Genomic DNA, 22,853 nt, shown 5'->3' on the forward strand with positions numbered 1-22,853 from the left:
ATTGTTTTGTGTTTCGGTTTCTATATTTTTATGTATGACAAAACTTATACTAAATAGGTCCTATAGCTTAATTTTATTATAGTCAGAAGTCAAACTATTGACCATCAAGCCAGACTCCATGAGGGTGAGGTCAGCGTGAATATACACTGCCCAATTGTCTGCGGGTAGTACCATAAACAAGGTTGCCAGTTTGGGCGAGTGTACGAATACTTAGAAGGTGGGTGCTGCACACATAAAGGTAGTATTATATCAAGAATTTACCGCTCATGTTACACCTAATTACATAAAGCTTATTATTTGGGGTATTGCAGCTGCCCATTATTAATTATCATGGAATTGCGTAGAACTAACATTAGGATAATGAATTCTCTGTCGCATGATCTACTTTACTTGCGACCAGTATTCATTACTGTCTTAATTTTGGTCTAAATGCTGCGATGCAATAGGTATTAATAAGTAATATAATATTTGGGGAGTTTGTTTGTTTGTTTGGGGTAGATATTACCATCCACTGGAAACCACCAACCCAATCTGGCAACACTGAGTATGAGGTTGAAGGACTAAGTAGTCTAAGGAGTCATTGTTGTTGGCCTTCCTTCAGGTAAGCAGTAATTTGCTGAAATATTGTTAAAATTTCAATGATTCATGATTTCCATTCCATTCCATTCCTAATTTATGTGGCTTAATTAACTAAATTAACTAAATATTTGGTGCTTTGGACTAGTGTGCTCTTTTGTATGTTGTACACTCTTGTACACTGAATTTCTGCTTTCTCTGGACTGTATTGTGGCATCAGAAATTTTGTAAAAGGATGTAGTTAAATAATTTAATAATTTATTTACCTCATGCGGGGCTTATCTACATCTATTTTACCTGCAATTATAAATATCTATTTATCAATTGTTTGAACTACTGGTTTCTTCTGTAACAAGTTAATTGTATGCCCCTTCTTGAAGGCACATGAAAAGTAATAATCTTAATAACTGTAATATTCATTATTTATGTAATCCTTTTCATTTTGAGTAAAAAATCTCAAAGTGCTTTACATAGGAAAGATTAAACCTCATATGTTTATAATAAAGTACATGAATTAAATAATTTTAAATTGTGAACTATAAAATAAAATACAAATTATGTGAACTTAAAAAGACCTATAGAATATTATATTCGCAATATTCTCTGAAACAGTTTTAGGAGCTGTATTAGAAAAAGCTCCCCCACAAACTGAGTTGTGTATAAGAAGTGAACAAGCATACTATGCAAATTGAAGAAACGAATGTAAAAGGAGTTGATATTGGTCTACTACTGATATAACAAGCTTTGCAAGCATAGTATCAGTTGTTTACCTGCAGTGTCTGAAAATTCCAGTGTTACCCTTTGATCTTGATCTCTCCCTGTCTCTTTCTCTCTGACTCCCCCCTCCCCCCCTTTAGGATGGATGCTGACAGATGCAAAAAAGATTAGAAAGCACAGGAGGCTCATAGAGCATATTTGTCCACCTCCTGCTTTTACAAATTTCAAAGATTTTTTAAAAATAAATGTTAAAACAAAATAGATATTAAATAACAGCATGGTGAGATGAAAAGATATGCATGTGCAAAAGATTATTTCTTTCAAAAGATTATCTCTAACATAAAATATTTACTAAGCATTTATACATTTTAAGTCTTTGAATAAATATTTACCAAGGTTCTACAAAGACTATGGACGCAGGTGACCCTAATCAGCAAGAGATAACATCAGCTGAGATCAGACAGATCATGCCTTCTGTATGGGTTGGGGGACATGATAGCTTCTCAGGACTCAGCACAAAAATTAAGGAGTACACAGAATTGGACCCTTTGCTTCATAGTAACCATCTGTTGTCATCAGCAACATCTGATCTACAGCATAATGAGGAACAGTGGGCAAATTGTGCTCAGACCATGCCAAATGAATCAATCTGCACTATGGTGCTTCAGATCCTGGTTCCTTTCCTTCTGGCTGGCTTTGGAACAGTAATGGCTGGAATGCTGTTGGACATTGTACAGGTAAGTAAAGGAAAAATGGAGAAAGGAAAACTCTGGCTCACATGGCAGTGAGTGAGATCTCTGTTTTGACAATGCAGCACTGGGAGGTGTTTCAGAGAGTAACAGATATCATGATCTTGGTGCCACCATTACTTGGCCTTAAAGGGAATCTGGAGATGACACTGGCATCAAGACTCTCTACAGCGGTGAGCACATGACTACTTACAACCTTTCTGCTGGTTTCTTTACAAATCTCTCTCTCTCTCTCTCTTTGTTATTTTCTAAATGTAACATTTACGTTACAGAACATGCTAATATTATTTCCTGTTGTCTCAGAGTGTTACTGGTATTGCCACATCTTATTCTTCCTGTTCTGTCTGTTCTGTGGTCATGATTGCAATATGAAGCCTCACACTGTGCTTCGAAGAAAAGAGCACCCATATTTAAATTAAAAAATCCCATTTAATTGGTTAAATGCCTAGAATCTTAACAGATTCTTTTTGAAGTGAGCAGCAACATGAAATTGTTGGTTATACATTGTTATACTGTGCGGTCTAATTGTGTGCATATATTTTGTATTCTGAAAATAGAATATATTACCAAATGGTGTTCATGTAATTAACAACTTCCCCATCATAATGACTGGAACATGACCCAACTGGTTTAAAACAGCTACATATTTACTGTAGGTGAATGTTGGCAAAATAAACTCCTCAAGGGAGAAGTGGAGATTGGTAATCGGAAACCTTGCTCTCAAGCAGGTCAGCATAATGAATAAACTTTTTCATTACTCTTTTCAGATAATGATCTCATGAATGTGTGGTCTTTGATGAATACATTCTTTCCTCCTACCTCTGCTTTATGACTGTTATGTTCCCCTAGGTTCAGGCCACAGTGCTGGGTTTTCTTGCTGCACTGGTAGCCACAATACTTGGATGGATTTTAAATGAGAATCTTATCATGAATTATGTAGCACTGTTGTGCTGTGGCAGTGTGGTGACAGCTTTCATAGCATCTTTATTGCAAGGTAAGAATAGAGTATTTGCACTGAATAATCACTAAGGTCAAGAGACAGTCATGAGATTTGTCTTAGCCAAATATCACAGGGCTTGTGATGCTGTGCATGCAAACCTATGTTTAGTGTGGTTGCATTACTTCATCCTTTTATGAAGTAATATGCTGAGTGACTGTAGTGTTGGAATACTGGCAACTAACCTGTCATTTGCTTTTGCATAGGTATCATTATGGTAGGTGTGATTATTGGCTCTAAAAGGTTAGGCATCAATCCAGATAACATAGCAACACCGATTGCAGCCAGTTTTGGGGATGTCATCACTCTGGGTTTATTTGCAGTCATCAGTCAAGGCTTCTTTTACTGCACTGGTGAGAGAAAAAGAAAAAATTGATTTTCTTATCCATAGTAAATGTTTGGTTTGGCCAATGAGATGGTTATCCAACTACTTTTTGCTGCCAGTGTGAAATATATACATATATAATTTTTTGGGGTGAGGGTTGATTCTCATTACTTTTCTCTTATTTATTTTTTTGTAGAGCTCTGCCCCTACATTATCTATATGGTGTGTGCTCTCTTTTTGCTTTTGACACCAATCTGGGTTATAATTTCATTCTGTCACCCCGAGAGCCACAGACTGCTCTATTGTGGCTGGGAGCCCGTAATCACAGCCATGATTATCAGCAGGTGAGTGGCTGGCTCTAATATTACCTTTTGATGTTTTAAACATTTACCATTTATTTTCTGCATCCTTTCAGCTAATCCTTATATAACACACATTTTAATGAGCATTAATACAGATCAGTTTTTCATGATGCTACACTTTTGTATAAAAAAGCTGGATAGTAATGGGGCCAATTCACTTTGTACTTGTAGTTGTCATAGATTATGGAAGCATTTGTATCTTGTACTTCTGCTAATGCACAAAATTAATGTAGAATCCATTGTTCCTTTGTATTTCCACAGCATGGGTGGGCTCATTTTGGACAAAACCATAACCAATCCAAACCTAATGGGAATAGCAGTTTACACACCTGTTATAAATGGTCAGTGAAGGCATCAGTTGTTAAAATGCTTTGTTATTTAGTACACTGTTATGGATAGGAGTCTAAAATGAAAACATGGGATTAGTACTCACCTACTGCCTCTCTGACAAGGAAGTAGCTATTTTTGTTTTGATTAAAAAAACTGATTTTAAAAAAAGGCTAGAGTACAGTCTTTAAGAAACTAGACAGTGACACAATTTTGTAGTTAGTTCGGTGCACAATGCCATCTTTAATTCAAAGGTATTTTCATGTCTATACTGGGTGAGCTATATAGAAATCACAGTCCTTTTAAAACATAGTCCCCCATTTGAGGGGACTGCAAGTAATTGAAAAAAAAATCAACATAATCATGAATACACTTTTCATGTTTAGTACTTGGTAGCAAACACATTCCAGTGGCTATATTCCCTGTTGATGTTCTCTCAGGCACAAAATCCTGCCTTTTTCAGTTTCAGCTTGTTCTTGGGTCTTTTGTCTTTCAGTCGGAAGTGCATGCTTGATGAGATTCAGGCTAAGTGATTGACTTGACTAATCAAGAACAATTCTTGATCCTGGAAAATGCTGTAATTTATTTAATTTGTCCTGCTCCAAGATAAACAACCACTTATGTATTTGGCTGAATATGAGCAGTTAAGGTGATTTTGAACCACTTACTTCAGAGTTCATCCTGATGCTACTGCAGTCTCATCATCGATGAAGACAGGTGATCCTGTTCCACTAGCATCCACACATATCCATGCCACTGTGTTTCAAATGAGGTGGTATATAATGCATTTAGCAAAAGGTGTCTCTTTTGCAAGAGTCTCTTTGGCAAGTAAACTGAAACAATTTCAACAAATCATCTAATTTTAACTCCACGAAAGCTTCTTTTCTCATTCTTCCTTCTGATCTGATATGATTGTTATATTTAGGTAAAGCCTGCCTGTGTAGGGCAGTGTGAGCTCAAGGACAGACATGAAGATCATATTTCTCTTTTCAGGTTGTAGGTTGTATTGACTACACATAGGCAGCAGGGACAGCAGGGGGCAGCATTGGATATAGACCAGGAGTGTGCAGGTTTCTTCTAGTTCATGTTCTCAGAATTCAGGCCCCTTTGTATGGAATTAGATTTGTGTCAAAATAATTGAAGTTGACTTTTTTCAACAAATCAAATGAAACCCCCCCCCCCCCCCCCCCAAAACAGGTAGGGATGATAAACCAAAAACAGAACAAGTCATAATACCAGAAAGACAGACAGAGATAACGCTCAGTACGCACATACATGTCATGGCAATACTTCACATGGAACACAGGAAAATGGATGGGTATAAGTTGACAGAACGTATGATAAACAGGTGAGAACAATCTAGGGATGCAGATCTGATGAGGGTGTGATGATTGACGTGACCAGACTGAGTGACAGGAGAGCAGGCAACAGGTGAATGCTGGGAGCATGGGAACTAGGGCTAGGGAGCATGACACAACAGTCATCCTTGCTTCCACCCAGTCTGGCCAAGAAGGTAGGGTATCTGGTAGGTAGGGTGTCCCCTCCTTAAATGCCCAATCAACCTAATCCACACAATGTGCATGTACAAAGTATGAATAACTGGTGACCTTGCAGTGACTAATAATAACAGGCAATTATCCAATTACTTATTATCCCTTGAAACTATGTACTATAACTATGTATTACAACTACTGTGATGGCTATTTGGTTCCCTAAATACAGATGTTTACTATAAGATGAACTTTTATAGTTCAACTTTATTTATATACAGGGCCTTGAAAAAGTATCCATACCCCTTGAACTTTTCCACATTTTTTCATGTTACACCTACAAACATAAATGTATTTTATTGGGATTTTATGTGATAAACGAACACAAAGTAGCAAGTAATTGTGAAGTGAAAAGAAAATGATACATGGTTTTCAAGTTTTTTAATAAATAAAAATCTGGAAAGTGTAGCATGCATTTGTATTAAGCCCCCCTGACTCAATACTTTGTGGGACCACCTTTCGCTGCAATTACAGCTGCAAGTCTTTTGGTGTATGTCTCTACCAGCTTTGCACATCTACAGGCTGAAATTGTTGCCCATTCTTCTTTGCAAAATGGCTCAAGCTCAGTCAGATTGGGTGGAGAGTGTCTGTGAACAGCAATTTTCAAGTCTTGCAACAGATTCTCAATGGGATTTAGGTCTGGACTTTGACTGGGCCATTCTAACACATGAATGTGCTTTGATCTAAACCATTCCACTGTAGCTCTGGCTGTATGTTTAGGGTCATTGTCCTGCTGGAAGGTAAACCTCCGCCCCAGTCTCAAGTCTTTTGCAGCCTCTAACAGGCTTTCCTCAAGGATTGCCCTGTATTTAGCTCCATCCATCTTCCCATCAACTCTGACCAGCTGCCACAAACATGTTTAAAGGTGGGGATGGTGTGTTCAGGGTGATGTACAGTGCTAGTTTTCCGCCACACATAGCGTTTTGCATTTAGGCCAAAACGTTTAGCTTTGGTCTCATCTGACCAGAGCACCTTCTTCCAAATGTTTGCTGTGCTGCCTACATGGCTTGTGGCAAACTGCAAACAAGACTTCTTGTGGCTTGCTTTTAAAAATGGCTTTCTTCTTGCCACTCTTCCATAAAGGCCAGATTTGTGGAGTACACAGCTAATAGTTGTCCTGTTGACAGATTGCCCCACCTGAGCTGTGGATCTCTGCAGCTCCTCCAGAGTGACCATGGGCCTCTTGGTTGCTTTTCTAAGTAGTGCTCTCCTTGTTTGGGCTGTCAGTTTATGAGGACAACCATGTCTTGGTAGGTCTGCAATTGTGCCATACTCCTTCCATTTCCGGATAATAGATTGAACAGTGCTCCGTGAGATGTTCATAGCTTGGGATATTTTTGTATAGCCTAACCCTGCTTTACATTTCTCCACAACTTTATCCCTGACCTGTCTGGTGTGTTCCTTTGTTTTCATGATGCTGTTTGATCACTAATGTTCTCTAACAAACCTTTGAGGTCTTCACAAAACAGCTGTAGTTATACTGAAAATAAATTACACACAGGTGGACTCTATTTGCTAATTTGGTGACCTTTGAAGGCAATTGGTCACACTGGATGTTATTTAGGGGGAATCAGACTAAAGGGGGCTGAATACAAATGCACGCCACACTTTCCAGATTTTTATTTATGAAAAAATTTGAAAACCATGTATCATTTTCTTTTCACTTAACAATTACTTGCTACTTTGTGTTAGTTTATCACATAAAATCCCAATAAAATACATTTAAGTTTGTAGGTGTAACATGAAAAAATATGGAAAAGTTCAAGGGGTATGAATACTTTTTCAAGGCCCTGTAAAATCTCGAATTTTGATACCATGTTAAATGTTAGGAGAGTGATGTCTTATAAAGCCACTTTTTTGGAATAAGCTGTTTTCTGTGTTGTGCTTGAGACATAGGCTATAAAATAATTTAATTACATTATCATATTATAGATCATTTACATGTAACATGGATATCACACTATTTATGAATCTGTTTATGTAAAGGGGTTGGCGGTAACCTGGTGGCCATCCAATCCAGCCGTATTGCCACATACCTACATTTTCACTGTTTATTGGGGAAGCTACCCGAAGATACCAACGGCTGTTTCTGTCCATCTCGCACCTTTTGTGGAAAAGGTAAAAACATCATAATGTCTACAAATATTTAAAGCAACCAAATATTTACCAGCTACCATATATATATGAGAAATGTTCTGAATATGTGTAATGCTTGTTTTTAGTGTTGCTACTATACAATTTTTAGTACATGGGGTTAAGTAAAATACAGATTATCAGTTGGTACTGACCCTATGTGCATATTAAGATTTTTGCATTTTTTTGACTATTCAAACATGAATACAAATGATGTAAGGATTTCTGCCTAGCTGTATCACGATAAATTACTGAAAAGAAAATGATCAGAAAATGATATTTTCCAGAAAAGCTCATCCATCTATTTGCTACTTTTAGTAATTCCATGCTGTGATACATTCACTTCATGACATAGAACACATTCATATTATATATCATGTTATATATACATAAACATAGATTATAAAATATTCACTCAGAATTTTCACAAATAACAAGAGGAAATAAAAGAAAAAGTTGAGACCAGTTTACTCAGAGCAGTAACAGTAGATCAGTCTAGGGTATTTTCTCTTCTTCATTCATATGACTAATTTCTTTTACAAACTTGTAGTGCTCTAAACATTTATTCATTGACATACTCGTTTGCTGCCTAGATAAATATGGTAATATAAATTAAAATAGTAAAGAGTCTGGTAAAGTAATTTTCCTTTTGAATAGTTAAAATGTCACAAATGACACTCCATGACAATCTACAACAGTGCACAAAGTAGACACATGGATAAGCCTGATTATATTACAAGAGTCTCTGTTGATATCTTGACAAGATAGCTGCTTATGATAACTTGCCTATTATAACTTGTAATGCAATTAATTGACTGTTATGAAGGTTTTTAAAAAGTTTTTGTATGGGCAGAGTTGGGCCCTGGTGCTCAGAGGATCATAGTTCATAATGCTTGTGTAAAAATGCTAGGGTTTTCACAAATAAAGAATTTTCAGTTGCATTTACACCTGCTCCCCCAAGTCTAGTAATGACACATTTAGAATTCCTGTTGTGTTTAAATAATGTATGAACTTGCATAGGTCCACAAATGCTAATGTCATATTTAGGACTCACTTATATCAAAATAGGGGTAATGGTATTAATAATTTTGGTAATTATTTAACTCATTATGTATTTTGTCCATATTCCTTTACCAAACCCAATCCCAATGTTGAGTCCCCATAATAATAAGGTTTGAAATTAAGTTCAGTATTTGAATCTTGCGATTATGGCTCCAGCACAGTATGTATGAAAAGAAAACTTGATGTCATATCACACATTTAAACAATTTCAGCAGTTTTTCCCATATGTAAAACTTTGATAGGTCAATCTAAGCATGTAGATCTACCATTCTGTTATTCATTATTCATTTTTAGTACATTAATATACATGAAAAGATCCAAAATAATGTAAAAGAAAATACTGTAAGAAGTTTATAATGATTAATATGTATATGATTTTTTTTTTTATTAAAGACATGATCGTATGGAAATTTTAAAGAAACTTTAGATATGGGTGTTTACTTATCTTCGCATTGCTTGTACATCAGTGAGAGATGCATATTTTCAGAAAATATTAAAATGTCACAGTCTATCAAGGATGCACTTGAGAGGAAAGCAAACATGAGTTAAACAGACTTAAATGGTTTTAATGAAAATGAAAGTACAACACAGAAATACATGGCACGGAATCTAAAACATGTGGAAGCGAATGACAACTAAAACAAAACAAAGGCCACGTGGCCAACACAACCACCTGGGGGATTGACAAAGGTGAGGGGGGCATTGTTGCATAAGTTATTTAAATTTTTTACTAATTACAAAATAAAAGATTAATAGAGCCATTGCATAGAGCCGTTAGCAATGCATCTGAGCACAACACATGACCAGCATCTGCAATGTTATGATAAGAAGAGATTTTACTATATGTGAGACATGAGGAGCCTTGTTTGTTTACAGGTTACAACAGCAGAACTGCTCAAGTGCTGATTCTACTGGCCATCCCAGGCCATGTGATATTTTTCTGCATCATTTATCTAATGCATGGTGGCCACACCAGCCCTACAGCAGTCTTCTTCACTCTCTACTTAGCAGCAGCTTTTACTCAGGTTAGAAAAGAGCTTGGATTTGTTAAATCAAGTTTCAAGTTTGGTTTATTTGTCACATACATAGTCATACACAAATCTAAATCATTATCTTTTCTATGTGATAATATCTATTGTCTCATTTTGATGAGTAATAAACTTCCTCCTAATCTGTATTTTTGCCCTCAGGTTTTTCTGCTGCTGTGCATTGCTGATTGGATGGTTCATTGCTTGTGGCGATATGGCCGAGATCCAGATAGCGTTTCTATCCCATATCTCACAGCTCTGGGAGATCTGCTGGGAACTGCCCTGTTGGCTCTCTGTTTTCACATGCTCAGGGTTCTTAATGACAAGGACACTCATTTGGCTGACTGAGACAGACTTACTAAGGTTAGATGGGTCTACATCTTACAATGTTTTCATATTTTTAATATTTGAATGTTTTTGCTTATTTTCTTACATTTTCAGTCCAAACGAAACTCTTTTCTAGTCATGACTGTAACATCAGTCTGTGGCAGAAGGTTCACAGCACATTGATAGTCAGTAGATCTGTTGTATTTTTTTGAGCCGTAATGCTTTGCTTAGTGCCTCAGCACCTTTGGAGAAAAACACAGATCACCTAGCATTACTGTGCAATCATATGTACCCCTTGATGAATCAGTTTGTAAATGAGTGGAAGAATTTGTCCACTTCTGTTCATGTCACATATAAACCTTTTAAAATAAACTTCTGAAATTATGATTCGCCTATGGTATGCCATTGTCTTGAACACCAGATGATTCCCCTAAGTGCCTTCTAGGAGCCTTGTAGGGATGGGACATCTCAACTTCTGTGGAAGTAAAGCAACATGATTCCAGGCTGTGGCCATTGTGGGTTGGCCATCCAGACAACTCCCTTACTAGGCTTGGGCCAACCTGAAATGCTTTGGTGGACCCTATTCCCCTGCTAGGGAGGACTTCCTTCTTTTTAAGTGAGGTAAAAGCTACCCCTGAGACTAAAGGCTGTATCAGCAAGGTACAGTTTAGAGCACTCTGATGAAGAGCTTTTTGTAATGCAGCCAAGTGCAACAATAACTGACAACCACCTGCAAAATGTTTTTTTTTAATTATTTTTTTAAATTAAGCAGATCTCCTGGTCATATACTTAAAACAGTCATCAAGTATGACATGAGGAGTAATAGAGATGAAGGTCTAATTCTTTTAACAATTAAATGACCTCCAGAAATGTAGAGGATTTGAATAAATGCTTTTCTCATAAGAGATGTATACTAGTGGGCTTTAAGTGGCAGGAAACTAGGTTTTTTTTTCTTGCCTTAAGCAGTCTCATCTTAAAACCAAGGGACTGATATGTAGTGTGCAATAAAAGCTGTGTCATTTTATCAACAGTTTGCTACAATAATCTTGTTCATTCAAGATCCCGGATTTCATCAATGTGAATATTACTATTCTTGCATCACTCAAAAAGGCTTTGTCATTGAAATTTTGAAAATGAGCCTTTTGTAAACTGTGACTTTCTGCTTCTCACTTGCTTTTGGTGAAGTTTTCATGTACTTTAACCTCTCACTGCATATCACTTGATCTACTCACAAGAGGAGGAAGTTGTTACATGATGGTTCAGGTACAGATGCACATCTTTTCTAGGCATGAGAAGAGAATGCACTTTTACTAGGAAAAGTCAGCTCTTATACAAATATGTAAAAATCTATGGGGCTATCTATCTTGTAATATTTCTTAGCAGACAAATTTGGGCTGTTGCTATGTTATTAGTGTGACTGATGTTTAGAATGAATTTATACTGGCTGCAGCTCAAGGTACAATTGCAGGTGTGTGTTTTCAGCTGTACACTACATTCTGTTTAATTTCTCAATCAAAACAAGCAGGAGTTTATCTGACATGCAGTTAGCTGAAATGGAGAATTTCATATATGGCCCTGTGTGTACTCAATATTCTGTGAACCTATGCAAAGTGGCTCAATTTTGTATTTTACATCTGGTGTAAACAAGTAATATTATTATGGTAGGTGAGTCTAGAGCTAAGCACTTTAAGAAACATGCAGCAAGACATATAATCAAGAGAAGACTACATAAAGTAAAATGTATAAAGATCTGACGATTGTTAAAGGATCCGATTATCCATCGCAGGGACGAGATTGTAAAGCAGGTAAACAAATGTTATTTTTATTTTTATTCTATTACTTGTATGTAATTCTGTAATAATGTTGGTAATTTTAATAGAGATTCTATAAAGAGATTTCTGCCAGCCAAGCCTATATGCATTCTCTGAAGGTTATGCTGAAACATGGGAGGATGTGTGTAAAACAAAATCTAAGCACCCTAATAACTGTACTCAACAGGCACTATGTTACACAAATTAGCAGAAAAGGTTAGTGACCCAAATTAACATATGTTGAGTATTGACCAGTTCAGGTTGTTAACTGTACAGTAATTGTACTGTAGGTAATGCTTTCATGCCTGTACTCATCCTTAACAGAACAGGAAGGTCCAGACACTGATGATTTACTTTTATATGCAGTTTCAGCAACTACCCATCCATATCTGCTCCACTAGAACCAGAGTCACCTCTACACTCAGCATTGAGGAGACCCCCTAAATCCCTGGTATCACTATCAGCAGAACAAAATCCCTTACTAGCACCTACCACCTAGTCCACAGAGTCTCAGTATACAAAGAAGTAGACAACAATGACGTCTCCCTTGTAGCCTCACGTTAATGAAGGAAACTAGGACAGTGTCGTTCACTTGGTGCTTGTTGTGTGTAATTGTCATGCATATATAAGTCTCGTGTCTTTTTGGTGAGTTGACGGTGTTTGAAAAATAGCATGTGTCCTATGTTAATAAACGTCTGTTTCAATGTGCCTCATCCCCGCGTCCTGCTTAAGCCTCCGAGCGTCACAGAAACACCAACCGACCAAGGATCCTTGGGAAAGGCAAAAGGAAGGGAAATAAAGGAAGTAAACACCCTTCCACAGCCCACACAGGGAAGCCCCCCGTGCTCTTGGGCACCCTCCTGACGCCCACAAGAGGTGAGCGTGGTCCAGTGGCAGAAACAAAGGACTGGTATAACGATTTCCAGTCCTCGGAGTCAGACTGTGTGGACTTCAACTATCTCACGGAAAGACCTTCACTCATCAGGCCTTGCTTCATGGATCTTCAATGAGGTAGGAACCCGTTTGACGATTTTGGGGGGGGGGCCCTATATATGGTCAGGGGTCGGACTCTGCGGAGTCCTGCAGAGACCAGCCGGATTATGAGAAATGGCACTCGTACGTGGACTCCGCTGGGTGCTACAGCCCCTACCTGGAAGACTATAGGCGCTACGCTGGTTATGAAGAGAAAGGGGAGTGTAGCGATGTTAGCCTGCAGTCAGACATGGGGTCCGTTCGAGAGGGGAACATTCCAATGAAGGTGGAAGAGGACCCTCATAGGGATGTTCCCTCCCACAGTGACGCTAAAGGCTCTGGGAACGATGAGCTCTCAGTACCCAAGGCGCCACCTAAGGCTCTGCCCAGAGTACGCTGCCTCAGAGCAAGCAGCCTGCCCTGGGTGGCTAGCAGGGAGGTATCGTCAGAGGAGGACACTCCTCTCCCTAAAGTGAAAGGCCCCAGAGCACATGCGCCTATGCCTAAGCCTCGTGGAGGCAAAAAGGCAGCGACACCATTGCCTGCACTGGAACCAGGCAACACAGCTGGTGCAGTTCCCAACGCACATGCACCAAAATCAGGACAGCCGTCGCTACCCAAGATGGCGAAAGACAGTCCCCCCCAGGCTGGTCAGTCTCCGAACCAGCCGATGACTTGTGGACTGGCTGGGGTGCCTTCTCCCTTCCCTGGACTATTTAACGTGTGGTGTTGTTCATGTGCCTGTCCCTGTTATGCTGAATGTACCGGTCACTTTGTCCCCCTTTGTGTCTGTGCCCATCCCCGTTAGTGTGTGCGTCCCTGTGTCTGTCATCGTTCTGATCCCTGTCCTTCCCCTGCTGTCCTGCTCGCGCTGGCCCGTGGTGGGTTATCTGGCCCTTTTATATCACTGTTTGGCGTTGGTCTCAGGACCGCAGCCCGATAGGCTGGTGCGCCGGGAGTTGCGCCCTTGGTGGGGGGGCTCTGTCACGGTATTGCCCCTCCCCCCCCAAAGATCTCCGTGTGTAGGTGTGTGTTTGTATCGTCATGCCCTCTCGTGTCGTTCACCTGATGCTTGTTGTGTGTAATTGTCATGCGTATATAAGTCCCGTGTCTTATTGGTGAGTTGTCTGTATTTGAAAAATAGCATGTGTCCTACGCCTAGGTGTTCTATGTTAATAAACGTCTGTTTCAACGTGCCTCCTCCCCACATCCTGCTTAAGCCTCTGAGCGTCACATTTTCCATTAAAGCATGAAATGTATCATACTGTAAGCTGTGCTGGTATTCCCAAATTGTCTGTTCTTACACAGATCTTCCTACAAGGAATTGACATGCATGTGCTATCCCAAAGACTGCATATGTCAGACAGCTAATGTTACTTGGAGGATACAGTACAAGGAAAAAGCAAGAAGAGCATATAGCAACATAACAAATCAACAACACTACAGACAAGATGTTTCAGCATGTGGGTTTATGACCATTCCTGACTTCCTGCAAACTGGTGCATTGTCTGAAGGCCCTGGTCAGTTGTATCTCCTGTAGGAGAGGTTGGCTTAAAATCCACTGTCCAGCAAAATACAACATTATACCATCCAGAAGGCATGCACCAATGAAGACACTGACTTCTGCCATGAGAGAGGTAATGAGTAATTAGAACTAATAAAGGTCAAAGATACTACATGCAGGTGCAGACCCTAATCTTTTTAACTGAGCGAAAATACTGTGATTTTGTAGTTTGGACACTAAAAGACTGTGCTGTGTTGTGTACGCAACCAAACCTAGAGTTCTGATGTGTCCAGAGAAAGGGCAGCAAGTTTTCAGGAAGATTGACCCTTCCAGAACTTGTTGCCCACCACTTCACTTGTTCTACTGCCACAGGATCACATAACACACCTGCTGCAAGGAAATGGTTTAAGAAGGTCCTGAGAGACTGTCGTGGAAATCTCCAATCCTATATTAATGATGAGCCAAACACCAATGGCTAAAGCAAAAGCAAATCTAATTTATTGTTTGTCTCAGCCTGAGGGCATCTCAGTTACACACAAACACAAGGCATCTGTAAGGATGCCTTACAGGAGAGGCAGCATCCTCTTTTCCACTGCGCTTCTTGTACTACTCTTGGCTTTCACAAACTAGCCAATCAACTCCTAAAAAGGGGTTGTTTTGCTACCTGCTGTTTTATTTGCCCCACAACAGAGTGTTCTCCCCCACCCCTCCCACTACAGAAAACAGATTAGCAGATTATACTAGATTATTCTAGAAATCCACACGGAGCAGAGAAATAAGAGAACCTGTCTGCTCTGTGTTCTTGTAACACAAATGCAATGTAATTTTCCATTAAAAGATTGACACAAATGTCCGATACCAATCAGAAGTAAAATACCATGTGGGTTTGTAAATGTAAAATATATTATACCTGTCACGTCCGCAGACCTGAGCATTCCCCGTTGTTATGGCAACCAAATCACTTCCGGGTTTTCATTCGTCTCCATGGTTCCCTGTCTCCTCCCTTTTCACGCCAGTTGTTCCTAGTTTGTTCCTGATTGAAGTGTTATTAAAAAAAAAAAAAACGTTCCTACGTATTTTGTTGGTCTTTGTCTTTGGCTGACTTTCATGGTTTCTGGTCAGTTCTCGTTTAATCTCCATCAATGTGTTTCTAGTTCGATCTCGTTTGTTCTATGTTTTGTTACCCTTGCTGCATGTTTCTTTCCTTGTTTAGTTCTGTATCTTCGTCGTCAATATTGTTTGTTCATCTTATGTAGCCCGGTTCTGTGTTGTTCCCGTTTGTCTGTTTTTATGCTCCCCGTTATGTTTTATTATTGTTGTTCTCCGTTAGTCTTTCCTTAATGTTTCCTTGTTACCCATTTCTCGCCCTGAACCTGTTATCATATTATTCTTCTGTTAGTCTGTTTGTTCTTCATTCTATTTTGTGTTGTTAGTCCGTGTCGATTATTAATCTTATTTATACTATTCAATCAGTTTGGTTCGTTATGGCGTCGGCACTTCGCACGTGTGTTCGCTCTCCACCCCCTCCCGCGTTACAATACCAGGCGGTAATGGATCTTTGAAAAGATTTTGAATTTTCTATAATACACATTTTAAGTCAAAACATGGAAACAGGTGCCTTATTTAACCTAAACTACCTTTGTGCACTACTTTTAAAAAATAAAATAAAATAAAAAATTCACATTTGCGTGTGTTTTGGAATTTTCTTTTCTTATAGTATTTTCACTAAAAACCTAAAAATAAATATGGTTTTGCCTAATATGTTTATTGTTCAGAGGAAAGGTTCTCCAAACAAAAATAGCATGTACTAAATTTACAATTGAGGTTAGGACAGCAGTTTTTATTTTGAAACAATTTTTATATATAACACGTGGACACATGCTAATGTGTAGAATGTCATGTTCTCCCCATCACAAGGAAGAATGACATTGATGGGAATTATTTCATATGGGATTTTGTATTTGTTATGCATATTTTGGGCTTTCAGCATAAATCGTGAGGTGTTATTTCTCTCACCTTATCCTTAGAATTCATCCGATAATGTCCTTTTTGGAATGCGGGGATCTTCACTTCAGCACACACACACTTTAATACCAAAATCATGGTCTTCTAATAATGTCAACCAACAACAGTTTATCTAGAAAGCCACTCTTCTGTGTTACATGTTTGTGATGGCTGTGCCCACCTCAGCACTGAATGAAACCGATAACACCTTGTGGTGGAATGCTCATGGGATACTTGCTGGTGTGATGTAGTTTGAAAATGTTTGTGTCAGTACCTACAGACATGACAGTCTTTCTAAGGACACTGTGGAACAGTCCAAAACAACAGCAGTGTTCTTCCTGTTAGAAACTGGTTCAAAGTGACCAGTACTTCAGGTTCAGTCTCCTCTAAGTTACCCTTTGCTCTCCATCCTCTGTAGCCAGATCCAGGAAGTCAAGAGACACTAACACCATGGTACTGAATCAAGAGAGTTCCACTTTATTGAGGAAAGCAGAGTATATATGTGTCCTATATCTACTATCTAAATTCATAGGATGACGGGGGGGAAAAGTAAGGCATGTTCTAAGGGTCTGTGTAAAAATGTTAGTAAAGATTAGATGTTCTCTGCATGACCAAGCCACGAGCCGTTCCCGTGCGAGCCATGAGCCACTCCTGTGCACAGAGAGAGACAGGGACAGAGAGAGTGGATGAACACGGGCAACCAGCTCGTGGTCAAGCAGTCATGTCATGGCTGATAAGCAGAGACCTTGCGTTGGGTGGCTGAAGACAGAAAGATTTCAGTGTCTAACATTCCACCCTTTCATTCCAACAGGACTCATATACATCAGTATATAGACCTTTCTCATATGCAGGCACCAAGGCAACGTTAGCATGATTCATCACAGAGGTAGAGATGCGAGTTATGAAAGAAGACAACAGTGACAATAAACAGGGGCCACAAACAAGAATCAACACAATAATCAAGATTATGGGCGAACATATGTTTATGAGCCAAGAACCCCAAGGGCTGACAAAGCCTGTCAGTCAACTGAACCAAGAATCATTAGCAGGTGGAGGCTCAGCAATTACAGCCTTCATGTGTGAAATGATGTCAGCAATGTTGTTATAGTAACTAGGTAACTAGATGTCAAAGCAACATGTTTCATTAATGGTCTTGCAGACGCCCCCCTCTTTTTCCAAGGGGAGATCTAGGGCTCCAGTGCCCAGGACTGCAGGGTAAAGAGATGGTGTGCCTGTTATATTATTTATTGTGCACCTTCTCAGCCCCACGCCTAATGCCCATACCCTATTTTTACATGGCATGTGGCCTAAAAATGGTAAACCTGCAGAACATAGGCAGGTGGTACCTGTCACAGGTAATATTGCTAAGGTCATATTTCTGAATTTGGGGTAATACCGTTTACTAATGCTAGTGTCTGTAATAGTTTGTAAGAAATGCAGATCAATATCAGTCGGCACCAAGCAATGAGAAAACATGGAGACAGCTTCACACATCAACAATACAGTGTACGGGCATGAGAGGGCATTAACAGCTTCCCAACGTGCAGCCTCATCTGCTAAGGCATTGCCAGTGGCCGTGTCAGATTCAGAGGTTGTGTCATGACCCTTGAACTTTATGATAGCCAGCCGAGATGGTAGTGTACATGCAGACAAAAGTGCAGACACTAGTCCTGAATTAGAAATCGGCTTACCGTCCAAGGTGCAGAACCCCCTGGAGTGCCAAAATTTACCCAAGTCATGAGCAACCGCAAACACATAATGGGAATCAGTGTATATGGAATAGATAACAGGCTCTGGTCAAAGCCATCAGTTCAGCTGCTTGAGCAGAACTGTAAGGGAGAGAGTAAGCCTCCAAAATGAGGTTGGGCAGAGAGCCCAGAATAACAGAATAACCATGCTTGAAGGTGGTGTGAAAGAAAATGCTTAATGTTTGCTTAAAAAAGGAAGTAAGAAAGATGTGACATTTATGTGACCATTGCCCTTGTCTTGACCAGTCTGCAAGAAAGGTGAATAGAGAAATGATGGTGCAGCTAATGAAAAAGGAGAAGTATGGCAGTTATTGCTTAGCTGTTGCTGGGTAAGGGTGCAGCAACAGGGAGTAACAAACTGTTCTTAGCAGGAAAGAATTTTCAAGGATGGTTGAGATGCCTGGCACCTGGAGTCATGAGATTAGCACACACAAGAGAACAACAGGGAATGGTGGGGGTATATGAACTCATGTGAGAGAGAAGTGAGAGGCTTCTCTCCTTTGGTGCATAAGGGACAGGACCAATAAAGCTCGCTCATGTGCACATCTGGCTTGAGTCCTATTGATCCTCCACAGGCGGCTATCACATTTTTGTAGATGGTTCATGTTTTAAACTGTCTGATCCCCGAATTTCGTGCTAGAAAGATCAGAGCGCATGCTAGAGGAATCATGGATAGCCACCATGCAGTTGTGGGGCACAGAGTCAACAGAATGATTTAGCGATGTCAAAAGTGATTGTAACAGACTAGCAGGTGAACTTAGGGTTGGTTCTGAGTGGCGCAGAGGATGGCCTCATAGCCTGAACATCACTGTGCCGTCATGTGCTGTGTTTGAATGTTATTCAGAATAGTAATAAATGGTGAAGCGTGAAGAACCATTGGATGAGACAGTGCCAATTTCCCTGCATCAGTGACCAGCAGGGCCGAGGCAGCCATGGTGCGTAAGCAGGCTGGCATGCCTTGAATGACCGAATCAAAAGTTTTCGAAAGGTAAGCCACAGGGCGATAACTGCTACCGTACTCCTGGGCCAGGATGCCCATGACTGTGGAACCTTTTTAAGAAACGAAAAGGTGGAAGGGCAGATTATAGCTCGGCAGGCCAAGCGTTCAAGCATACCATAAGGCCAATTTCAGAGTCCTAAATGAGTTATATATGGCTTCAGTCTTTTCCACAGCCCTGCGTGAGGACTTTATCATGAAAGGAACAATCTGGCACCCATTGGTGGCAGTAGTTAACCAGACCCAGGAAACTCAGCATGGCTTATTTTGTGTTGGGCGGAGGGATGTCACATATGATTGCCTAATGGTCATTAGTGAGTTTCAAGTTTCAAGTTTCAAGTTTGGTTTATTTGTCACATACATAGTCATACATGGTATAACTCACAGTGAAATGTTATTTTGTGACTGCTATGTCCAAACTGAGGAAAGATAGAGGGCTGTATAAAGAAATATATATACAAAAAAATATATAACAATGTATGTACAATATATGTTTAATATGTATATATACACAATGTATATATGAATATATGCATATGTACACAATGTACAATTCCAGTTTACAATTTACAGTCATGATGTTATTTACATCATGGTGGTAGTCCCCACAATTTATCAGTTGCCCTGATTCAGTGCCCAAATGGCCTGTGGGAAGAAGCTCCTCTTCAGTCTCTCTGTGTTGGTCTTCAGGGAGTGAAAGCACTTCCCTGACCTCAACATAGACAAGAGTCTATTGCTGGGATGGGTGGGGTCCTTGACAATCCTCCTGGCCTTGGTCTGGCACCGCTTGTAATAGATGGTCTGCAGGTCAGGAATTCCGTATGAGTGATGTGCTCTGCTGAACGTACCACCCAGGAGTGCCTGTCTGTCCTGCTTGGTCCTGTTCCTAAACCAGACTGTGATGTTCCCCATGAGGATGGTCTCGTTAGTGCTGGTGTTGAAGTTCCGCAGTACCTTGGAGGGCAGTCTGAAGTCTTTTTTGGCGTCTGAGGTGGTAAAGACGCTGACGAGCCTTCTTTGCCAGGGAGTTGGTGTGGTGGGACCATGACAGGTCCTGCGAGATGTGAACTCCAAGGTACCTGAAACTGTCTACTCTCTCCACCGTGGTTCCACTGATCCTCACAGGTTGGTAGTGCCGCTCCTGCTTCTTGCTGCAATCCACAATCAGCTCCTTTGTCTGGCTGACGTTTAGGAGGAGATTATTTCCCTGGCACCAGTTTTCCAGGTGTTTAATCTCATCCAGGTAGGCCCTCTCATCATTGTCCAAGATCAGGCCCATGACGACGGTATCGTCAGCGAACTTAGCAATGATGGTGGAGCTGGCCGTGCAGTCGTAGGTGTACAGTGATTAGAGCAGGGAGCTTAGAACACAACCTTGAGGAGCTCCAGTGCTGAGGGTGAGGGTGGATGAGACACAGTTGCCCACCCCTACTGATTGTGGTCTGTCTGTTAGGAAGTTGGAGATCCAGTCGCACAGGGATGCATGTAGTCCTAGATCCTCCAATTTAGTAGTGAGTCGGGAGGGGATGATAGTGTTAAATGCTGAACTGTAGTCGACAAACAGCATTTTAACATAATTACCCCTCCCTTTGTCCAGGTGGGTCAGTGTAGTGTGGAGCAGATGTGCAATTGCATCATCAGTGGAGCGGTTGTGGCAGTTGTGGTGGAATTTTGAACAAACAGCAAGTCAGACGTGATTAAGAGAGTAATTTAATAAAGAAAATAGGACACACAAAACACAGCTGTATGAGAGCTAATGCTCGAAAGCGAAAGCTCTAAAGGGGTAGACTGACTCTACTCCTTATATCTAAACTTCAACCCCCTCCCCAGGGAGGGGGTGCTCTGTGATCTTGTTTACGCACTCGCTGCTCCATTTGGTGATGAACATTCCTGCATATGCCAGGATGCTTCAAAGGACAGACACCATTTGCAAGAAAACAATAGTCTAATCCCTCTTTATGACCCCTGCAGGTCACATGCAGGTCATAAAGCAGCATTCCCACAGTCATTTGTTCACACAATATACAGAGACAGAGTATACAGACTAAACCATTCATATAGGATTATATGATGGAAAGGATTAACATGATTATATATGAATCATCACATATGAATCACATGATATTTTCCATCACACAGTATAAAAATTGCAGTGGGTCCATGGAGGCTGGCAGTGAAGAGGTGATAAAGTCTCTGACTAGCTTTTCAAAGCACTTCATCACGACTGATGTGAGGGCAACAGGGCGGTAGTCATTGAGGCCGGAGGGTCAAGGTTTCTTTGGGACAGGGACGATGGTGGATTGCTTGAAGCCAGATGGGACGATACAGAGCGTCAGGGAGAGGTTGAAGATGTTGTTGAATACCGGGGCTCACTGGTCTGCGCAGGCTTTGAGAACTCTATCGCAGATACCATCTGGTTCCACTGCCTTCCTGGTATTCACCCTTTTAAACACTCTCCTCATGTCACTCTCCATGATGATGAGAGGGTGCTGTTCTATAGTGGGCTCTGCGCATGTGCCATTGGCTGTGCCAATAGCACCATTAGCATTGTTAGCGCTAGCACTGTTAGCATTAGTGCTGCTAGATGTAGCCTCGAAGCGAGCAAAGAATGTGTTTAGCTCATTTGCCAGAGACTCATCCACGCTCATCAGTCTGGAGGGTGGTCTTGTGTAGTCCATGATCGTCCATAGTCCCTGCCACAGAGATCTAAAGCCACTCTGCTGGAACTGTGTCTCTAGTTTCCTCCCCTAGCACCACTTCACCTCTCTCACCACCCTGTGCACTCTGCATGCTGCAGACTTATACTGGTCCATGTTCCCACTGATGATGCCCACATTGTATACAGCAGCACGAGAGTTCAGAGCCTCGCGGATGGTTTTGTCCACCCAGGGCTTCTGGTTGGGAAATTTCTTGATGATGGCTCTTGGAAATGTATCATCCACCAGTTTCCCAATAAAGCCTACTACTGCCTCCGTAAACTCGCTGACATCATCAGTGCTGCGCCGGAACATATCCCAGTCTGCGTCATCCAGAGCATTCTGCAAAGCGGCCACCGATTGGTCTGTCCAGCGCGCGACCTCCCTCTGAACTGGAGCATCCTGTTTCAACCTTTGTTTATATTTTGGTATGAGGAAGATGGCGGCATGGTCCGACTTACCAAACGGTGGATGAGCTAGCACCTTGTAGCTGTCCTTGTATGGGGTGTAGCAGTGGTCTAGTGACCTCTTTCCCCTGGTGGGGAAGGTTACGTGCTGGTAAAGGTTGGGCACTGCAATGCTTGAGGTTAGCACTGTTAAAATCCCCAACCACGATAAGTGCAGCATCCCGGGGTTGTGCCTGAAACTGTGTGAGAGCCTCAAGTTCCCACAGTGCAGTGTCCGTGTTGGCCTGGGGTGGGATGTACACAGTGTTGACGATGACTGAAGTAAACTCCCGAGGAAGGTAGAAAGAACGAAACTTGAGGGCGAGCAGCTCCAGGTTAGGTGAGCAGGAGTGGGTAACAACATTGGCATTGTTGCACCAGCTGTTGTTTACCATCACACACACTCCACTGCCTCTCGACTTCCCCGAATCTGCTGTCCTATCCATACGATGAACAGAGAAGAACTCTACCGGATGGATAGCATGGCTTAGTACCACTGGGATCAGCCATGACTTGGTGAAG

At 40.9% G+C, this 22,853-nt stretch overlaps 1 protein-coding gene across 1 annotated transcript; it reads left to right on the forward strand.

Annotated features, from left to right (window-relative positions):
* Window positions 1-164: 164 nt before the first annotated feature.
* slc41a2a (solute carrier family 41 member 2a) lies at window positions 165-10,947 on the forward strand. The gene is made up of 13 exons (XM_035521167.1): window positions 165-217; window positions 499-601; window positions 1,434-2,030; window positions 2,108-2,215; window positions 2,699-2,770; window positions 2,892-3,036; window positions 3,246-3,392; window positions 3,561-3,708; window positions 3,988-4,067; window positions 7,590-7,721; window positions 9,675-9,823; window positions 9,989-10,189; window positions 10,575-10,947. Exons 3-12 carry the CDS (start codon window positions 1,704-1,706, stop codon window positions 10,172-10,174), a joined length of 1,494 nt encoding a protein of 497 aa, XP_035377060.1. The 5' UTR covers window positions 165-217; window positions 499-601; window positions 1,434-1,703; the 3' UTR covers window positions 10,175-10,189; window positions 10,575-10,947.
* The last annotated feature ends 11,906 nt before the right edge of the window (window positions 10,948-22,853 follow it).

This window comes from Electrophorus electricus, chromosome 2 (genome assembly GCF_013358815.1).
Source record: "Electrophorus electricus isolate fEleEle1 chromosome 2, fEleEle1.pri, whole genome shotgun sequence".
In the NCBI taxonomy this organism is placed as follows: domain Eukaryota; kingdom Metazoa; phylum Chordata; class Actinopteri; order Gymnotiformes; family Gymnotidae; genus Electrophorus; species Electrophorus electricus.

Bases quoted from the DNA above. Each gene is read 5' to 3' on its own strand.
- slc41a2a (XM_035521167.1), top strand. From the start codon at position 1,704: ATGGACGCAGGTGACCCTAATCAGCAAGAGATAACATCAGCTGAGATC. The intron at 3,393-3,560 runs GTGAGAGAAAAA...ATTTTTTTGTAG, and splicing joins AGGCTTCTTTTACTGCACTG to AGCTCTGCCCCTACATTATC. The intron at 3,709-3,987 runs GTGAGTGGCTGG...GTATTTCCACAG, and splicing joins ACAGCCATGATTATCAGCAG to CATGGGTGGGCTCATTTTGG.